General features: G+C 42.1%; 1 protein-coding gene across 1 annotated transcript in view; it reads left to right on the top strand.

Moving 5' to 3' along the window:
• LOC120055466 (abl interactor 1-like) overlaps nt 1-19,589 on the top strand; it is a 41,135-nt gene that overhangs the window by 12,457 nt on the left and 9,089 nt on the right. The window contains exons 2-6 of the mRNA XM_039003327.1: nt 5,911-6,078; nt 12,442-12,618; nt 15,895-16,007; nt 16,192-16,332; nt 19,375-19,475. Coding sequence (XP_038859255.1) covers nt 5,911-6,078; nt 12,442-12,618; nt 15,895-16,007; nt 16,192-16,332; nt 19,375-19,475 — 700 coding nt within the window. The remainder of the gene's footprint in view (nt 1-5,910; nt 6,079-12,441; nt 12,619-15,894; nt 16,008-16,191; nt 16,333-19,374; nt 19,476-19,589) is intronic.

The raw sequence follows: 19,589 nt of genomic DNA, 5'->3' as shown, positions 1-19,589 counted from the left end.
GGGGAGAAGGATCAGTGCGTACAGGGCTCTGGAGACGCACATGAGGCTTGGTGCGTGGTGCCGGAACTGGTGGTACCGGGCTGGGGACACGCACCTGAAGGCTAGTGCGGGGAGAAGGAACAGGGCATACTGGACCCTGGAGACGCACATTAGGCCTAGTGCGTGGTGCCGGCACTGGTGGTACCGGGCTGGGGACACGCATCTCAGGGCTAGTGCGGGGAGCAGCAACAGGACACACAGGACTCTGGAGGCGCACAGGAGGCTTGGTGCGTGGTGTAGGCACTGGTGGTAATGGGCTGGAGACACGCACCTCAAGGCTAGTGCGGGGAGCAGGAACAGTGCGTACAGGGCTCTGGAGACGCACATTAGACCTAGTGCGTGGTGCCGGAACTGGTGGTACCGGGCTGGGGACACGCATCTCAGGATGAGTGCAAGAAGCAGGAACAGGACACACCGGGTTGTGAAGGTGTACTGGAGACCTGGTGTGTATAGCCGGCATCAAATCTTCCGGAACTTTAACACAAGTTTCAGGCTGAGTACGAGGAACTGACACAGGTGGCATCGGACAGCTAACACGCTCCTCAGGGAGAATGCCATGCATACTCTGCCAAATCAACAGCTCTCTCTCTTCACTCTCCTCCAATTTCGTCAACAACTCCTCGAATGTCTCATAATCTCCCCTTCGTTCACTCTCCTCCAATCTGTCCAATAACTCCTCGACATTCTCAGACTCACCCCTCAACTTCGCCGACTGCTCCAAGTGCCCCCCCCAAGAATGTTTTTGGGCTGTCTCTCGGGCTTCCTACCGTGTCGCCTCCATCTCTGCCTTGGGGCGGTGATATTCCCCTGGCTGTGCCCAGGGTCCTCTTCCGTCTAGGATTTCCTCCCATGTCCAGAAATCCTGCGATCGCTGCTGTTGCTTTTTATTCCGCCGCTTGGTCCTTTGTTGGTGGGTAATTCTGTCACGATCGTCATAATAAGCGGACCAAGGCGCAGCGGGATATGAAGACATCTTCTTTTATTAAAGATGACGAAACACGAAACGAACACTTTTACAAAAAAAAAACAACAACAAACGACCGTGAAGCTACAAACGTAAGTGCATACACAAGCTACAAACGTTCAACATAGACAATTACCCACAAACACCTAAAGCCTATGGCTGCCTTAAATATGGCTCCCAATCAGAGACAACAATAAACAGCTGTCTCTGATTGAGAACCAAATCAGGCAACCATAGACTTTCCTAAACACCTACACTGAACACAACCCCATACATACTAAAAACCCCTTAAACAATACACACACCCTAAACTAGACAAAACACACAAACATCCCCCATGTCACACCCTGACCTAACTAAACTAAATAAAGAAAATCAATATAACAGAGGCCAGGGTGTGACAGATATAGGGGTTGGAGATTAGAAGAGTTGTACCAGGTTAGTATCATGTGTGTCTTCCATCAAAAGGTACCACCTACCATTAGTGATGGGGGGGGAAAAATCACTAGTTACATATCTCAATATTATTGTGGACGATATTATACTGATTCCTTAACTCCAAGTATCAATTTGTATATATATATTTTTTGTGTTTTTGCCTGCTAGCGTTAGTTTCTGAACAGGTCGCCTGCTAACACATGAAATTAGTGGAACATTTGATAAGAAATGAACACCACAGAACAGTGAGTATTGTACATACCAATTGGGTGATTAAACTGTCAATCAACTATGCATAGAATCCCTGATACAACTATTAGTTGTTTACACAGGATATGAAGAGGAGAGGAAAGGGGGTCAAAGAGATGTTGAGTGAGATGTTTTTTTTCCTGTCAATTTCCCCTGTGCTATGGATTCAGACCAATAAGTGTTGTGTTTCAATCGACTATGTCCCCCGGAGGAGATTTTTATATTAGAATTACTATTAACTTCAGTAGGGACTCTAGGGAGTGTTTTGTTGTGGTTTTACCTTCTTGAATACAATTACATACCATGAGGTTGTGTCCCTACTGTACATGCCAAGGGCTGCTCCACACGTATCCAATGTTATAGAGAATGTCCTCTTTGACCCCTGGGTTACTAGGCCAATCTCCAATAGCAGTTTGCAATAACTTCCTTCTGGCTCAGCAGCAACAGGGGTTCCAGACTGCTCTCCATTTGGGCGAGCAGTACTCCATCATAAAAACTGTTGTACTGTAGGCTGAGTAAGATCAGTGTTCAATTTGGACTGCTCTACCTATTTTGTGCCCTGGGTGTATTGGTTAATGGAAATATCTAACGTATAAAAAAATCTTGGATCTACCAAATCCAGTTTGAGAATTTAGGTAACCCCACCACGGCCACCAAATGTACATATAATGACTGAGTGCTTCTGTTATGTTGTATATGGTTTCTAAACACTCAAGCTTTGTTGGAAATAGTATTTATACACTCGAAATGCATTCAACAGCCTAAATAGAACTTGATCCCAAATGTTGCAAAAATAAAATTGGGACTGTGTAGCTTATTTTTAGGATGTTGGTCTATGTTTAAAAGGTGTGAACACAACCTAATCCTTCTCTCTCCGCCACTAAGATGTACCACTTGTCCTCAATTACCCTGAATTAAATGTGTGCCCCTTTGCTTTGTAGACAAACAAAGACACCAATGCAGATGAGACAGACATTCTCCCAAATTCATTCACTCAACCCATTAATTGCGCCGACCAAGTTGCTTTCAATGATAACAAGGCTTTAGCCATGGTTCGATTTCTAACCAGTTTATAATGTAAGAGTACTTTAAGTCACACGTTCATACTGTACTTTTATTCAGATGAATGGAGGAATGTGGACATACAGTATATGGAGATGTCGATCACTGATACAAGGTGCTTTCTAGATGTGTGTGTGTGTGTGTGTGAGGACATGCATGCGTGTGTACGTGTGCGTGCGTGTGTGTTGCCGTTGTGTATGTACAATTCGGTGCCAAGTTTGTGCTGCGATTACATTGTAAGACATAGGCTTTTTAAGTGTCTGTGTTTGTGCGGGTACAGTATGTGTTGTCAGAATCTCTTTGTCTGCACTGTGTGGACTTGCTTCGATGCATTGCGTACACTCAGGGCATTTTCTATTTACACAAATCCACTGTAACAGGGTCTGTTGTATCGAACCCAATCTTTCAAATACCTTGAGCGTTTGCTCTAGTCTGCCTAGAGTGCCAGATGGGAGGGGTATGCAGTTTAGGGACTATTTTATTGGTACATTAAGCCAGGCAAGCTTAATCAAGCACCGATAAAGTATTTGAAATGAATTAAAATAGTATTTGAACCCAGGTCTGCGGTGTGTGTGGTGTGTAGTCTTCATGCACTTCATAGGCCTATACTTACAACGGAACTGTGTGTAGAGCAATGGCTGTAGGCTCAGACAGATGGCTCTTGCAGCAGGGAGGGACCCGCTTCTTAACCGATGTCCCAGCATTCCCGGAGGCTAGCGTCCCAATGTGCACCTGTCTATTCGGAAGTGGCGGTGTGAATTCCACTCTACCCAGCCAGCATTGCTTTGCACCTTATCAGAAATGTCAAGTAACATATGGAGAAAAACCCTGTCCTCGTGTAGGCAGAGGTATTTTTAGAGCACCACCTAAGTGCTTTTATCATTATTTTCCTATGTTGTCCCCTGGGCGAATTCGTGTTCTGTATTTGTTTTGCACAAGTTTATTTGACTCTGCCTGTGTCCCCCTACATTGTATGTCTTCTATTTCTCCTCCTTTTGTATATCTCTGTCCTTCCACCTTTCCCGTTATATATATATTTTTGTTATTTAAAATGTAACCTTTATTTAACTAGGCAAGTCAGTTAAGAAAAATATATTATTTAAAATGACGGCCTACACCGGCCAATCGTGCGCCGCCCCTATGGGACTCCGAAACACGGCAGGTTGTGATACAGCCTGGATTCAAACCTTAGACTGCTGTGCCACTCGGGAGTCCAATCCCCAAAATCTTGCTTTCTCACTTTTTAATTAAATTCAATAAAGCAACAAATACTAGCTATATGCCAAAGCAGAAGAGTTGATGATCTACAACAGTTTTCTGTTTTCCAAACCTCTACTCAAGTACCCCTTGCCAGTTTCATTTATTTTATGTATTCCAGTGCTAGCACACCTGAGCGGGTACCCAAGGAAAGGTTTGCAAAACATTGTTGTGGATCAGGCTCCTCTGCTTTGGCAATATGAGAAATTCCACTGTAACGGAATTGCGCTGAGAATCAGATTTCTCTTTTAAAATGTACGACAAACAAAAACTATTGATTTCAAAGTTTAACAAACCATACAACTCGATGCACATGGACTACTTATCACTATTTACACTTAACATTTGACAAAAACACATTTACTGGAAGATCTGTGCAGATGCAAAGTTTCCAAACAGAATTTCGGTAAAATCGCCCTTTGTTTTTTTGTGACCACGTTTCCCAAAAACTTTGCTAAATATCTGCTCTCAATTAAAGATTCAAAGATGTCTGCAGAAGGAATGGGGTGGCAGCTAAGACGACACCTTGCCTTTGAAAAAAAATATTTTGATTATTGAACTAAAGAAAGTGACGTGGATTTACACCCGGTAACATAATTGCGGTAACGGAATTTCATCATGGGTCCCTGATCTGTACGACATAAATGCATAAATATGGATATGAATGTCATTCTCTTCATGGTGATGTATCCTAAATAGGTACACAAAGGTAGAAATATGCAATATCCTCCTTTGAATATTTGGGTATTATTCTACACACGGGCTATTATTTTTATGACCTCCACCACCAAACAAGACCAGATTTGGTGGGTCTGGACCAACCAAATCTGAACCAATCATATTTGTCTAAGTTTCACAAGTTTTAACTACTTATCAACGTCCATGGACGTCCGGTGTTTGTCGGGGCTCAGTGGGTGAGGATGCTAGTTACGGTCAATACAAAGAGAGGGCTCATGGGTAGGTGTCAGTAAGAGCCGAGAGAGGTGACATTAATTGGAGAGAGGGAGAGAAGGGTTATCCAGACTTTTCACACTCTTGCTTTGACCACCAGATGACAGAAAGAGAAAGAAAAGAGTTATCAGCTAAACAGCATGCCAGTGGAAGGGAGGACCGTAGCAGGTGACCCAATTGTGGTTTGTAACTACTATAATTTCCCATTGTAGCCAATTCCGTTTCAGAAATTCTGTTTGAAACCAATTTGGTAACAGAATTTTGAGTTTGAATCACTTAATAATTCATAAACAAAATTGATATCAGTAAAAACACTATAAATAATTGATAGGTCTACCTTTACTTGTTACTTCTATGCACTTTCACTATCCTTCCTCGTCATGAGGGAGAGACATTTGAAAATATCTTAAAGATATGTGGGGTTTTGGTAACGGAATTTCAAGGTATAATACAATGTTTCTTAAACTTACAGAAGGCAGAAGAAATTCTCCTTAACTTAATAAAGTGTTGATATTAGTTGTCAGGGATCTTTACTTTAACAGTATTATGTTTTGATGTATTTATAATACCTTGGAAGACTTTTCTGGTTGATGTTTAAGACCCCTTTTCCATCTGTTTAACAAGAAAACTAACATCGCTTATTCCAAAAAAAATTAGGATGGAAAATGGTTGAAAAATGTATAGCTTAGTTTTCATTTGACACTCAATTTGACATGGTCCTATGAGCTTTACATGTTGGTGCTCATGGGTCCTTTTACATGGAAATGACCATATACAAAAAAGCTTTGTTGAATTGAATCTACAAAATGTACAGTGTAATGTTCAATGTATACAATTGTCTTTCCCCCTGCTCCAACCTATGTATGTGTCTTTCGGGGGGTTTGGGATGAAGTGGAAGTCAAATTTCCATTGGATCTTGTGTAGTCATCTTCATCTTCCTCATCTTCTAGGCCCAGGACAAGAGGAAAGCTCTGGAGGAGACTAAAGCCTACACCACCCAGTCTCTGGCGAGCGTTGCCTACCAGATCAATGCCTTAGCCAACAACGTGCTGCAGCTGCTGGACATCCAGGCCTCGCAGCTGCGCCGGATGGAGTCCTCCATCAACCACATCTCTCAGGTCAGGAGAGATAAACATTAGAGCTGGGCGTTATGGAAATAAATCCATATCGCAACAAATATTCTGAATTTATGCTTAAAGGGACCAACTCAAAACCTACGTACGTCTACGTATGGGTTGTTTAAGTTGCATCTCTTTATATTCCCAGTATTACTTCATCAAATCTCTAGTAATCGATTCTACACACATACAATTCATCATATTTTTGTATCTTCACAGAATCCATATAGAACGTTATAAATTCTTAGGGACTCACTTCAACGAAATCCACTGGCTCAGCAATCTCTGATAAATAGAACAATGTTTATACCATTAATATGCACCACAGTTTTTTTATTATCCTTTACTAGTTTGACGGTTGTAGCCATCAATTGTCCCATTAACATCACCCATATTAGCAAACGTATTTCATTTCAAACGTCACATTTCTCTAGTATAGACTACTTATCGAAATGAACGATATCAGCAAAATGCCTGCGATAAGTGATCGGTATGGTCAGTGTTGATGATTTCCTTTAATTTCCTTTAACTTTAATACACATACACACATACATGGGCTCAGACACACATCTCATGTGCACACACACACACACGGAAGCACATGCACACAAGCATTTCGCTACTCCCGCAATAACATCTGCCAAACACGTGTATGTGACAAATAAAATTTGATTTGACATGACACACACACACACACACACGCATGTGAGCATGCACATACACAAGCACACAGATGGAAGCACACGACACACACACACACCTCTATCAACCACGCCTCACCTGTCCAGACACACACACTTATATACACAGATACACAATCACACAAAAACCTCCACTCTCAGCCCTGGCACTCACACCATTGTGCACACGACCAAAGATACACAACAGCACTCTCTGAATACGCCACACACACTCACAGTAAGTAGAGCGTTCCTTGGGGCCATGAGTCAAGGTGGTTTTATAGGCCTCTTGTTCATTCACCAGCATACAAAATATCTGCTCCATAACCATCTAGCTCAGTGTTTCCCAAACTCAGGCCTGGGGCCCCAAAGGAGTGCACGTTTTGGTTTTTGCCCTAGCGCTACCACAGTTGATTAAAATAATCAAAGCTTGAGGATTAGTTGATTATTTGAATTAGCTGTGTAGTGCTAGGGAAAAAACCAAAATGTGCACCCTTTGGGGTCCCCAGGCCCGAGTTTGGGAAACATTGAGATTCTAGCTAGTAGTGCTTATTCTCTTCATATAGTCCATTAGGATTGGGCTGGAGTACAAATCTCTTAATACCTGGTGCGTGTGAAACGCCCCGGTTTTAATCACCCCTATCCTTCCTGCATGCTGTGTAATTGAGTTGAGAAGTCATAAAAGCCTGTCATAAAAGAGATGGCTATTGATCCTTGGGTAGGTTCTGTGTTTCATCCGTCCTAGTAATGGTACTGTATGGATAAGCACTGAGGTTAAATCTTCTTTGTGTAGAAATGATGAATAAGATAACTCTCTGGTCTTGGAGCTATTGTGTATCATTGCTTTTGTTTCATATTGAAGATATTTCCCAGATCCTGGTTGAAGTGATGTAGTATCCTGTCACGTTCCTGACCTGTTTTCTGTTAGTTTTTGTATGTGTTAGTTGGTCAGGACGTGAGTTTGGGTGGGCAGTCTATGTTTTCTGTTTCTATGTTGGTTTAAAGGGTGACCTGATATGGCTCTCAATTAGAGGCAGGTGGTTTTCATTTCCTCTGATTGAGAGTCATATTAAGGTAGGTGTTTTCACACTGTTTGTTGTGGGTGGTTGTCTCCTGTGTCTGTGTTATGTTACGCCACATGGGACTGTTTCGGTTTTGTTTGTTCGTTTGTTCGGTTTATGTAGTCTGTTCCTGTTTTCATGCGTTCTTCGTTATACGTAAGTTCTTATGTTCAGGTGCGTCTACGTCGTTTGTTGTTTTGTAGTTAATCAAGTATAGTTCGTTTTGTGTCTTGTTTAAATAAATATTATGTCATCACACAACGCTGCATTTTGGTTCAATCCCTGCTCCTCCTCTTCGGATGAAGAGGAGGAGGAAAGCCGTTACATATCCACCTTTAGTAGTCACCGATTATCTGTATATACAGTATCTGATATATTGTTTTTTTGAGGTGGAATGAAAAACAGACCTTTTTACACAAATTGTGCTCCAAACGATGAACAGATACTCTAAATTATGATATATTTAAACAAAATATTAAAATGTACATTATTTAAGAACATTTTATTTGTGTTTTACAGGATATCCACCAAAAAGCAACAAGATCCTCTATAAATATGCCTTTAAATACAAAACTTGTTTAGTTTGCATTCTTAGGTACAACTTAAAGATGTGTCTATCTATAACAGTGGATAAGGAGTATGCAAAAGTTTTTTGTATGTGTAATATTTGTGTTGTGGAGAAATGACCAGGCAGGAGACGGGAGTACAGTTAGTTTTCGTTTAGTCAAAACCTCTCGTGCTCTACAGTTTCCCGGGCACACTAGTGCGCATGTGCATTTCCTATTAGGTGTAGTAACGTAACACTGTCGTAATACATCACCGCTTAGTAACAGCATAGTAACTAATATAAACAGATGTAGATCCCAGATACTACAGTATGCAAAAAAATAAGCATTGAAATGCAGTAACATGCCTTTCGTAATGTCAAACCTAGGTGTCAGCGTCAGCATTTGTCTTGAGTAGATTTACTACAGTGTTTATAACATTCGAAGGTCATTAAACAAACACTTTATGGCAACCTGGCAATGAGAGTACGTTATGACAAGCACAAGCTAGCTGTTCATTATGACAATGTTTTCTTACAGAAACCATATATACATTACACTGTTATTCAATGCAATATGTATTGGCTAATAATTTCAACTGTAATTGGCATGCGCTGATGACTAAACACGTTTATGCGGGCAAATGCTTGCCGCACAGGTTTTAGTCTCATGTCCTAATTCAGATAGCTAGCTAACATTAGCTACTTATCTCATCATGAGTGCAGGCACATGACCTGAATTATAGATCTGCGCTAACTGTCTTGCTTTTTGCAGATTGCATATTTCAGAAAATAAACAAAATAAGCCCACTATCTAACATAATTGGCCCAAACAGTAACAGTTTTCTTTTTGTATCAAGGACGAGTGTTCACTTTAGTACCAGTCCAGTGTTAGCATATAAGTAGCACAGATTGCTAGCTAAGCTAACAATCTTGCTCTCTAGATAGCTGAGCTAACTACCTTGCTGGCTAGGTAGCCAGCTAACGTTAACTAAGTGAGATGTGATGAGGACAAGGCTGCTTGCTTGGTGAAGTGTACTTTTGATGATATACTTATTCAAATATGTCGGCTGAGGCAAGCTACTACTCTCTCTCACGTTGTGACCTAGGGCTGAATGATGTTCAATGAGCAGCTGGTAGAGCTCCATCTTCATGAAACCATTGAAAATATAAATAAATTACCTCAAATGAGCAGACGTTCTTTGTTTCTTCTACGTATACAGTGCATTCGGAAAGTATTCAGAACCCTTGACTTTTTTCACATTTTGTTACATTACAGCCTTATTCTAAAATGTATTATTATTTTTGTCTCATCATTCTACACACAATACCCCATAATGTTGAAGCGAAAACAGGTTTTTAGAAATTTTAGCAAATGTATATACAGTGGGGAGAAGAAGTATTTGATACACTGCCGATTTTGCAGGTTTTCCTACTTACAAAGCATGTAGAGTCTTTTTTATCATAGGTACATTTCAACTGTGAGAGACGGAATCTAAAACAAAAATCCAGAAAATCACATTGTATGATTTTTAAGTAATTAATTTGCATTTTATTGCATGACATAAGTATTTGATACATCAGAGAAGCAGAACTTAATATTTGGTACAGAAACCTTTGTTTGCAATTACAGAGATCATACGTTTCCTGTAGTTCTTGACCAGGTTTGCACACACTGCAGCAGGGATTTTGGCCCACTCCTCCATACAGACCTTCTCCAGATCCTTCAGGTTTCGGGGCTGTCGCTGGGCAATACGGACTTTCAGCTCCCTCCAAAGATTTTCTATTGGGTTCAGGTCTGGAGACTGGCTAGGCCACTCCAGGACCAACTAAACGGTCTGCGTTGGGGCAGCGTTGCCCATCTCTCAACTGTCATTCCAGGAATCCTTCTGTTAACAGTTGAGCATCAGATGACTTGAGACTGGTTTTTACTCATGAACATATGAAAAGTTCATATCTAACTATTTGTAACTGAATTATCTAATGTACAATGACAATTCAGTTAAATACTGTCTACATTAGGGCTATTATAAAAACAAATTAAGTCACCATTTGTTTTTTTTGTGTTTTTTTGTCATGGTTTAGTTAGGCCACCTGCTTTAACAACAGTACATGATCATGAAGGACAATGTTTTCAATCAAAAGGAGAAATTATTATTATCTCTTGAAATGAACCTTTTTCTCTTGGAGAAAGAAATATCTTGAAAAAATGGTCAATGCTGATGTACATTTCAAAGACATTCCAAGTTTCACATGCTATTGTTGGGTAAAAAAAAAGGTATTTTCTCTACTGTTGGGAAAATGTTCTGTCAGAATTACGTGAGACTTGCACATAAAGATAGGAGGAGTTGTGGCGTTAACCACCGATGGTTTCGATGACCACCCGTACGTAAAAGGTATGCACGCATGACTGTTAGTCGCTTTGTATAAAAGTGTCTGCTAAATGGCATATGTTATACTATTAGTATTATTGTTATTGATTCAGCAGATCTTATCTGTTTGTGGTAGGCAATCATATGAAGATCCAATCTACAGAGAATGTGGTGCACCTCTTTGACTTCGACCTGAACAGTAACAGAGGAACCAACACATTTCTAACCACATAGCTAAACCTTTCATTCTCTCTTTCTTCTTTTCTTTCCTGCCCTCTCATTATCATTTTGTTTGTGATTTTTTGTTGTTGCTCTCTTTCTGTATGAACTGTTTGAGAGCCCCTTATCTCTGATTCAGACAGGAAATGGGCATGAAGGGTTTGGTGCTGGTTCCAAGCTGAAACTGGGCGTGACCATGTTGTTTCCTCTCCAAAAAGAAGTTACAACCTTGTTTTCTATTTTTATCACACAGCACATAAAATGTGTAGCATTGAACGCAGAGAGGTTTGTGTGGCTGCAGCTCAGGGACTTCTTTAAGGTCGTTCCAGAGGGTCAAATGAACTACCTGTCTATTAAATATTCCCTTTCTCTCATTTGTTCTCCATCTCTAGCTCCTACAACAATGGAATCCCTAAAGAGTAGTTAACCCAGTTGGATGAACAGTGGCTGAAGTGTGACCTCATTGCTTAGGCACACACACACACACACACACACACACACACACACACACACACACACACACACACACACACACACACACACACACACACACACACACACACACACACACACACACACACAGTCTTGTACAGCTAACCTTGTGGGGACACACAGTTCAGTCCCATTCAAAATCCTATTTTCCCTAAACCTAACCTAACCTAACACTAATTCTAACCTTAACCCTAAACCCCCTAGAAATAGCATTTGACCTTGTAACAAAATGTCTGGTCCCTACAAGAGTAGTTAAACACCCACCCACACACACACACACACACACACACACACACACACACACACACACACACCATCCAACCCCCCCTTCCCTCTCACACACACACATCATCTCTCTCTTACTGACTGAAGTGTGACCTAAATGCCCAGAGACATACACATCCCACCCACCCTCATTCCTTCATCTATCGCTCATAAGAATCAACCCTCTGAGGCTCTAGCAGGAGACAGGCAACCTGCTGCGAGATCATATCATTTATGACTGTAATTTAAAAGGATTATGGGAGTCACTCGCAGTTTCAACTGACCCAGATGGGAGTCGTCTTTTGAATGGTCTCCAATGTAAAGGCAGTGTTCTTTGGTCGTGTTCATTAGGGCACACAGTAGGAAAACGTTTTGCAACAAAACACAACACGTCCAGTGGAGTTATTGGACATGTCCAGGCTGCCCCTCCCTGTTTCAACCCTTAAGGGTTGTTGTCGTCCATCAATATGAATAGTTTATACGCTTTCTTAATGCTGCCGTAAAAATGACTTAATGGAGGTGTTAAACAGTCATAGTAAAATGTAATGATCTAAGACTGTAGTAAAATACTATGACAGACACGCCAAACATATGACAGTGTAAAGCCACTGTAATTACATTTAGCAGAGCACTCCTTCCTCTTCCTTGCTTCTAATCCTCTCTCTCTCTCTCGCTCTCTCTCTCTCTCTCTCTCTCTCTCTCTCTCTCTCTCTCTCCATCCCTCCATTCAGACAGTGGACATCCACAAGGAGAAGGTGGCACGGCGAGAGATCGGCATCCTGACCACCAACAAGAACACGTCGCGCACACACAAGATCATCGCTCCAGGCAACATGGAGCGGCCAGTCCGGTACATCAGGAAGCCCATAGACTACACGCTGCTGGACGATGTGGGCCACGGTGTCAAAGTGAGTCCCCTATATTTCAAAGAAAAAGGCACGGTGTCAAAGTAAGAGCCCCCCCCCTTCTTAAAGTAAAAGCAACAGACTGGAGTCACGTCAGCCTCAGTGCCTCATACTGACATTTTCAGAAAAAAACACTACTCTATATGTAATACTGCATTGAGGTCTCCAGTATCCATGCTGGTTTCGGCTTACACCCTTCATAGCAATTGATCAACTGGAGTCAATAATTAGTTCGTCATCATTCCCTCAGGTGTGTACTAGTCCTTGTATGAATCCATTTTCCTGGGAGGCAAACACACAATTAGCACCAGATTCACGCCTGGAACAGTCATGTAAGTGGTCTGTCGAGCCATTTTATTACCGTTTAATTACCTCCACTTAATTAAATCATGCTAATCAATAAACTGCCCTTTTAGTTAATGAAGTGCAGTAGGGCCTGTAAAGATTTAACATAACACTGTAGCTGTCAGTGTAGTGGGCGAAGCCGTCAGTGGTTACAAACTTGGCTCCTCTACCCTCTGTCTGTGTCCAAGAACACTAGGAGGTTACTGGCTGGGAAGTCTGACGCCATCATATCCCCTGTGAATTGTGGGAAAATAATCTTTCAGCTATCTTCCGGTTCCGTCTTCATTTTTTATTCTCCCTCCCTTGGATCTCTCTCCCTCTCCCTCTCCCTCTCCCTCTCCCTCTCCCTCTCCCTCTCTCTCTCTCTCTCTCTCTCTCTCTCTCTCTCTCTCCCCCTCTCCCTCTCCCTCTCCCTCTCCCTCTCCCTCTCCCTCTCCCCCTCCCCCTCTCCCTCTCCCTCTCCCTCTCCCTCTCCCTCTCCCTCTCTCTCTCTCTCTCTCTCGTCCTTTATTTGCCATGGTGTGCTATGCATGACTGAATCACTAAATTACTCTTGCTGTGACTGTGTCTTATGTTAGATAATGAGTTTGTTTGTTGATATTCTTCTAACATCCGCTGCAAAGCAATTCTAACCAAAAGAGGCCCTATTCACACATTTGTCTTAGTCTCATGATACAAATGGATTTGAGAATTTGCAGCAATAGAAAATTAGCGAATGGATACATGCATATCGTATGTAATATGTCTGTCCACTATATTGGCGTTTCCTATAGTGACCAAATTTACAATATGACTTCTCGGTCTACACTTTGGTACTGTAGCGTTAACGTATTCCAGCTACTCAAGAACACAAAGAGGTCAACATCATTTTAGTCATGACCCCCGATGACATCATATGGGGCATTTTTCTTCTGACCTTTTCTTCTAATCTTTTTGACTACAAAACGCACAAAAGTTTCACAATTTTCACGTATGTAGGAACTAGTATGTCGCCAAAGATAATCGATGTTAAAAAGTGGTGAAGTGCACCTTTAAGATAGGTTTCCTGTGTCTGGTACAGAAAGCTGTCAGATTCATGCTTCTCAGGACTCAGTAGTGCAATGTACTGAATCTGGTGCACCTCCATTTTGATTCCTCGGGTTTCACTGTGTCTGCTTCATGGTTGTCAGACAGTCAGACAGAGAGGGAGCCCTCTCAGATTTCCCCTTTCTCCACCGAAACATACGTGTGTTATAATAATTCAGAGCCATTGATATCAGCCCAGTGCCACGTGTGTGTGTGTGTGTGTGTGTGTGTGTGTGTGTGTGTGTGTGTGTGTGTGTGTGTGTGTGTGTGTGTGTGTGTGTGTGTGTGTGTGTGTGTGTGTGTGTGTGTGTGTGTGTGTGTGTGTGTGTGTGTGTGTGTGTGTGTGTGTGTGTGTGTGTGTGTGTTTAAGCAGACTTGTGTAGTATTAGCGCCATGCGTTTTTGTGTGTGTGTTATGTATGGGATTGGGATTTGTGTGTGTGTGGGGGGCTCATGTACTGTATGTATACGTGTGCATGTGCGTGTGAACAGCTCATTAGCCCAGCTCATTCTCACATCCTATTTCCCCTTCGTTGGGGCAGGAGAAGTCCCCGAGGGCTCGCCTTGGACAATGAACACCAAATCACTCTCCTCGCCTCCCGGTTACCGTGGTATCCTCCCAATAGTCATTACTGACAGACAGTTGCCCCTGGAGACGGAGGCGTGTGTCTTCCCCCTACAGACACATCCATAGTGACAGCCAAGGGAGCTTCGCAAACAATTACGGAATCAGGAGACATTTTAGAGAGACAGGGTAGTTGACTGTCATCAGTTACTGTGAACGCAAGTCACGTGTTAGACCACACTGACTGACTGATTACAACAGCTAGCGTCCAGTAGAACCCAAATCAGGCATTTGACAGACTGAACTGTGAGCTATCTCAATTAGGGTGCAGCTGTCGTTGATAAGGTGCAATATTAGGTGTTGGATAAATAGGATAGGAAGGTCAGAAGTCACAGTTCACTATTCAGGCTAATTCAGGAACGTAATCGTTGAGAACTCAGTGTTTTATCCCTGCTACCTCTATCTCTTTTTAAATTATATTTTCACTGTACTCCTAACTAGAATAGTTACAAAATAATACTCTCTAATCCAGTGGATTAGAGGGGACACCACTTGGGGAAATGATATGTTCCCTACTTAACGCTGTGTGTTCACATTCATTCTGTTTTATGTCCCGCAGGCTGTCCCAACACATAATAATGACATGAAACAAGTGTTAGTCATCTTTCTTGTCTTAAGCAATAAGCACAAGAGTTCTTACTATGTCTCCTCCAGTGAGCCCAAGTGTTACTCCTTAGGTCTTACTCCCCTGCTACTCTTAACCAGTGAGCACAGCTGTTATTACTGTAGTTCTCACTCTGTCTCTTCTCTTAACCAATAAGCACACGTGTTAGTTAATCCCTTTGTTCTTATTCACCTGCTACTCTTAACCAATGAGCATGTTGTTTTTTTGTCTCTCTTCTCTTCTTACTGCCTGCACTCAGTGGCTTAAAGCCAAGGTAAGAGCTGTGTTTCTCCCCCTACCTACGATGCTTTGGCCCTCTAAGCCCCCATTATTCTGGGCCGCCTCATTTCGTAACATCAGTATATGATGTAGGTATATGAAAACTTTATGAGAGAATGTAGTCCTTATATAAGGTCCTCGTTATGTCTCCAAATGATCTAAATCACCTCTCAATTAAACAATACAGATACCATCACAATACCATCACACAACACTAAAAGTGAAAGCAAAACGTTAACTATAAACTGCACCGTACTGTAATAGGATACTCGCACAATGTAACATACAGTAATTGCCTTTGTAAAGGGTTGAACATCAGTAGGCCACCTATGACTGAGTATCCATGTTTTTCTTGTCTATAGCAACATGGCAACAACCAGCCAGCGAGGGGAGGAGGAGGGGGGACATTATCGAGGACCAATCCACCGACACAGAAACCCCCGAGCCCACCCATGGCTGGTCGTGGAACTCTTGGGTATGGTTATCCCAAAAATGTGTGTATGAGTGTGTGTGTGCCTGTGTGCGCTTGTGTTGTGCTGATGTGCACTGAAGTTATCGGTGTGTTTGTGCACGTGTGTGTTTTCTTAACGTGCGAAATGTTATTGGTGTGTGTTGTGTTGACATGCGCCTAATGTTCTCGATGTGTGTGTCCTCTCCAGGCGAAACACCCCCTATAAGACCCTGGAGCCAGTCAAGCCTCCAACGGTACCTAACGACTATATGACCAGCCCAGCACGACTAGGCAGCCAGCACAGCCCTGCACGCACGGCCTCCCTCAACCAGAGACCCAGAACACACAGGTAACACAGTGGGCCACTGGTGTGTGTGTGCCTGTTAGTGTGTTTTACACCTTTCAAACCAAGACGTGGTGAAGCCAACGTTTAGCAGACTTTTCTTTATATCTGAAAGGTATTGGCAGCAACAAAGCCTGCATGGTTGACCAATGAGCCCAGTTCATCTTGTCATCCAATCAAACCATGTTTTAATGACAACATTCGTGCTGACAACAAAGGGGACCGCTGGTCTCTACACACGGTGGGCGGATTTACTCGCAGTTCAATAGCCGTTTACCGCAGCTCGTCTGTAAGAGCCTTCATGTGATTAAAAACCAAGCATTGCCTCCCCTCCACTCAATGAAGGCTGGATTTCTTTTGTCCCTCAGAAGTGTTCCTTTTTTTGTCCTCTTTTTGTTCGTCAAGTAGCCAAGCTTATTAATAAATGGTCGTGAGATTACTTTGAAATAAGTCTTATTCAACAAAGCTTTATTAAAATATCAAGTTTGTGAGCAGCAAAACAGTGAGCGGACATCCCCGTTTTATCTGTAGGCCTACATTATTTTATCTAGCTCCCGTTTTTTTCCTTTAACAATTGCTTGCTTTTTATTTCATATGATTAAAAACCAAGCCTTCCTCAAGCTACCCTTACACTAGGCCAGGAAGTGGCCACTGGTGGCCCCCAGACCCAATTTTTATTTTGGGGGGTTTGACTCAACTTCGGGGTCTCAACTTACTGTACTCCAGTCAATGTTGCCTAAATATTATATGCCCACGGTAGGGGAATTACGGTGCCTGGAACTGTATTGAAACAGCCTATTTAAAACAAGTTGTTTTGTTTTTATTAGAATTTGATTGGAATTATTCACTGTCTTTTTTAGGCCTTATCAAAGTAAATGTAATCTTGCCTATTAACAACATTTGGGATACCCATGGCTTAGCCCGGGGCGTCACTGCAATCCCTGGTTCGAATCCAGGCTGCATCACATCTGGCCGTGATTGGGAGTCCCATAGTGCGGCGCACAATTGGCCCAGCGTCGTCCGGGTTTGGCCGGGGTAGGCCGTCATTGTAAATAAGAATTTGTTCTTAACTGACTTGCCTAGTTAAATAAAGGTTAAATAAAAAAATAAAGCCCCTATATCAGTGTGGATGCTATGTATACAGTTGAAGTCGGAAGTTTACATACACTTAGGTTGGAGTCATTAAAACTCGTTTTTCAACCTCTCCACAAATGTATTGTTAACAAACTATAGTTTTGGCAAGTCAGTTAGGACATCTACTTTGTGCATGACACAAGTACTTTTTCCAACAATTGTTTACAGACAGATTATTTCACTTATAATTCACTGTATCACAATTCCAGTGGGTCAGAAGTTTACATTCACTAAGTTGACTGTGCCTTTAAACAGCTTGGAAAATTCCATAAAATTATGTCATGGCTTTAGAAGCTTCTGATAGGCTAATTGACATCATTTGAGTCAATTGGAGGTGTACCTGTGGATGTATTTCAAGGCCTACCTTCAAACGCAGTGCCTCTTTGCTTGACATCATGGGAAAATCAAAAGAAATCAGCCAAGACCTCAGAAAAATTGTAGTCTGGTTCAAGTCTGGTTCATCCTTGGGAGCAATTTCCAAATGCCTGAAGGTACCACGTTCATCTGTACAAACAATAGTACGCAAGTATAAACACCATGGGACCACACAGCCGTCATACTGCTCAGGAAGGAGACGCGTTCTGTCTCCTAGAGAGGAATGTACTTTGGTGCGAAAAGTGCAAATCAATCCCAGAACAGCAAAGGACCTTGTGAAGATGCTGGAGGAAACCGGTACAAAAGTATCTATGTCCACAGTAAAAATGAGTCCTATATCGACATAACCTGAAAGGCCACTCAGCAAGGAAGGAGCCACTACGGTTTGCAACTGCACATGGGGACAAAGATCATACTTTTTGGAGAAATGTCCTCTGGTCTGATGAAACAAAAATAGAACTGTTTGGCCATAATGACCATCGTTATGTTTGGAGGAAAAGGGGGGAGGCTTGCAAGCCGAAGAACACCATCCCAGCCGTGAAGCACGGGGGTGGCAGCATCAGTTTGTGGGGGTGCTTTGCTGCAGGAGGGGCTGGTGCACTTCACAAAATACCCGAAATCTTTGACCCAAGTTAAACAATTTAAAGACAATGCTACCAAATACTAATTGAGTGTATGTAAACTTCTGACCCACTGGGAATGTGATGAAAGAAATAAAAGCTGAAATAAATCATTCTCTCTACTATTATTCTGACATTTCACATTCTTAAAATTAAGTGGTGCTCCTAACTGACCTAAGACAGGGAATTTTGACAGAAAACTGATTTTACATGTATTTGGCGAAGGTGTATGTACACTTCCAACTTCAACTGTATATTTACATATTCAAGCCATGAAATTACTTAGAATAATGTGGACTGCTAACATTTTCAACATATTTAGCAAAGATAGGATATCCCCAAATTTTGTTATTTTGTTTTTGTCGGCTATTTATCAAACTAGGTTATAACAGACTAACATTAGATTTGGAGTTGATGACAACCCAATACATAAAAAAAATGTAAATACACAACTTGAAGAAGCCACATATTTAGTGACAGAGCATGTTCTGATTGGCCAGTGAAGAGTCAAGCCTCGACATACCTACAACAAAGGTATTCATCAAAACCCAGCCTATTGGCTCCTCCGTTAGCTCTTGCGCTCATAATTCCTGCAGGGAAAATAGCAAAAAAAAATCTGAGACACCCCCGGACCTTTAGAGCTACCACCAGTCTAAGACTTACCATTGTGTTAGGTTTGTTAAAATAGAGCCCATTATGCTCTTCAGCTGAATTGTGATAGGAGCTCATGCTAACAATATAATTACAGATTGTCTGACACTCTCTCTTCTTTTGTCATCCTTCTCTTTCATTCGCTCTCTCTCTCTCTATGACTCTTCTTTACCAATTTCTCTCTCTCTCTCTCTCTCTCTCTCTCTCTCTCTCTCTCTCTCTCTCTCTCTCTCTCTCTCTCTCTCTCTCTCTCTCTCTCTCTCTCCAGTGGCAGCAGTGGGGGTAGTGGCGGGCGAGAGAACAGCGGTGGCAGCAGCATAAGTGTTCCTCTGGCCGTGCCCACTCCCTCCCCTCCCAGCCTGGGACCAGGTGAGCCCAGCGATACATCTCATTTAGCTTAGCTTTGCACTTAACTAGCCATTATTTTATTGTAGATTCTTTGCTAGCTTAGTATGTAGGTGTCCATTCTATTGAATTAGCTTC

The sequence above is a fragment of the Salvelinus namaycush genome, chromosome 11, assembly GCF_016432855.1.
Source record: "Salvelinus namaycush isolate Seneca chromosome 11, SaNama_1.0, whole genome shotgun sequence".
Taxonomy (NCBI): Eukaryota; Metazoa; Chordata; class Actinopteri; order Salmoniformes; family Salmonidae; genus Salvelinus; species Salvelinus namaycush.
This window is presented reverse-complemented; position numbering and strand designations above follow the sequence as displayed.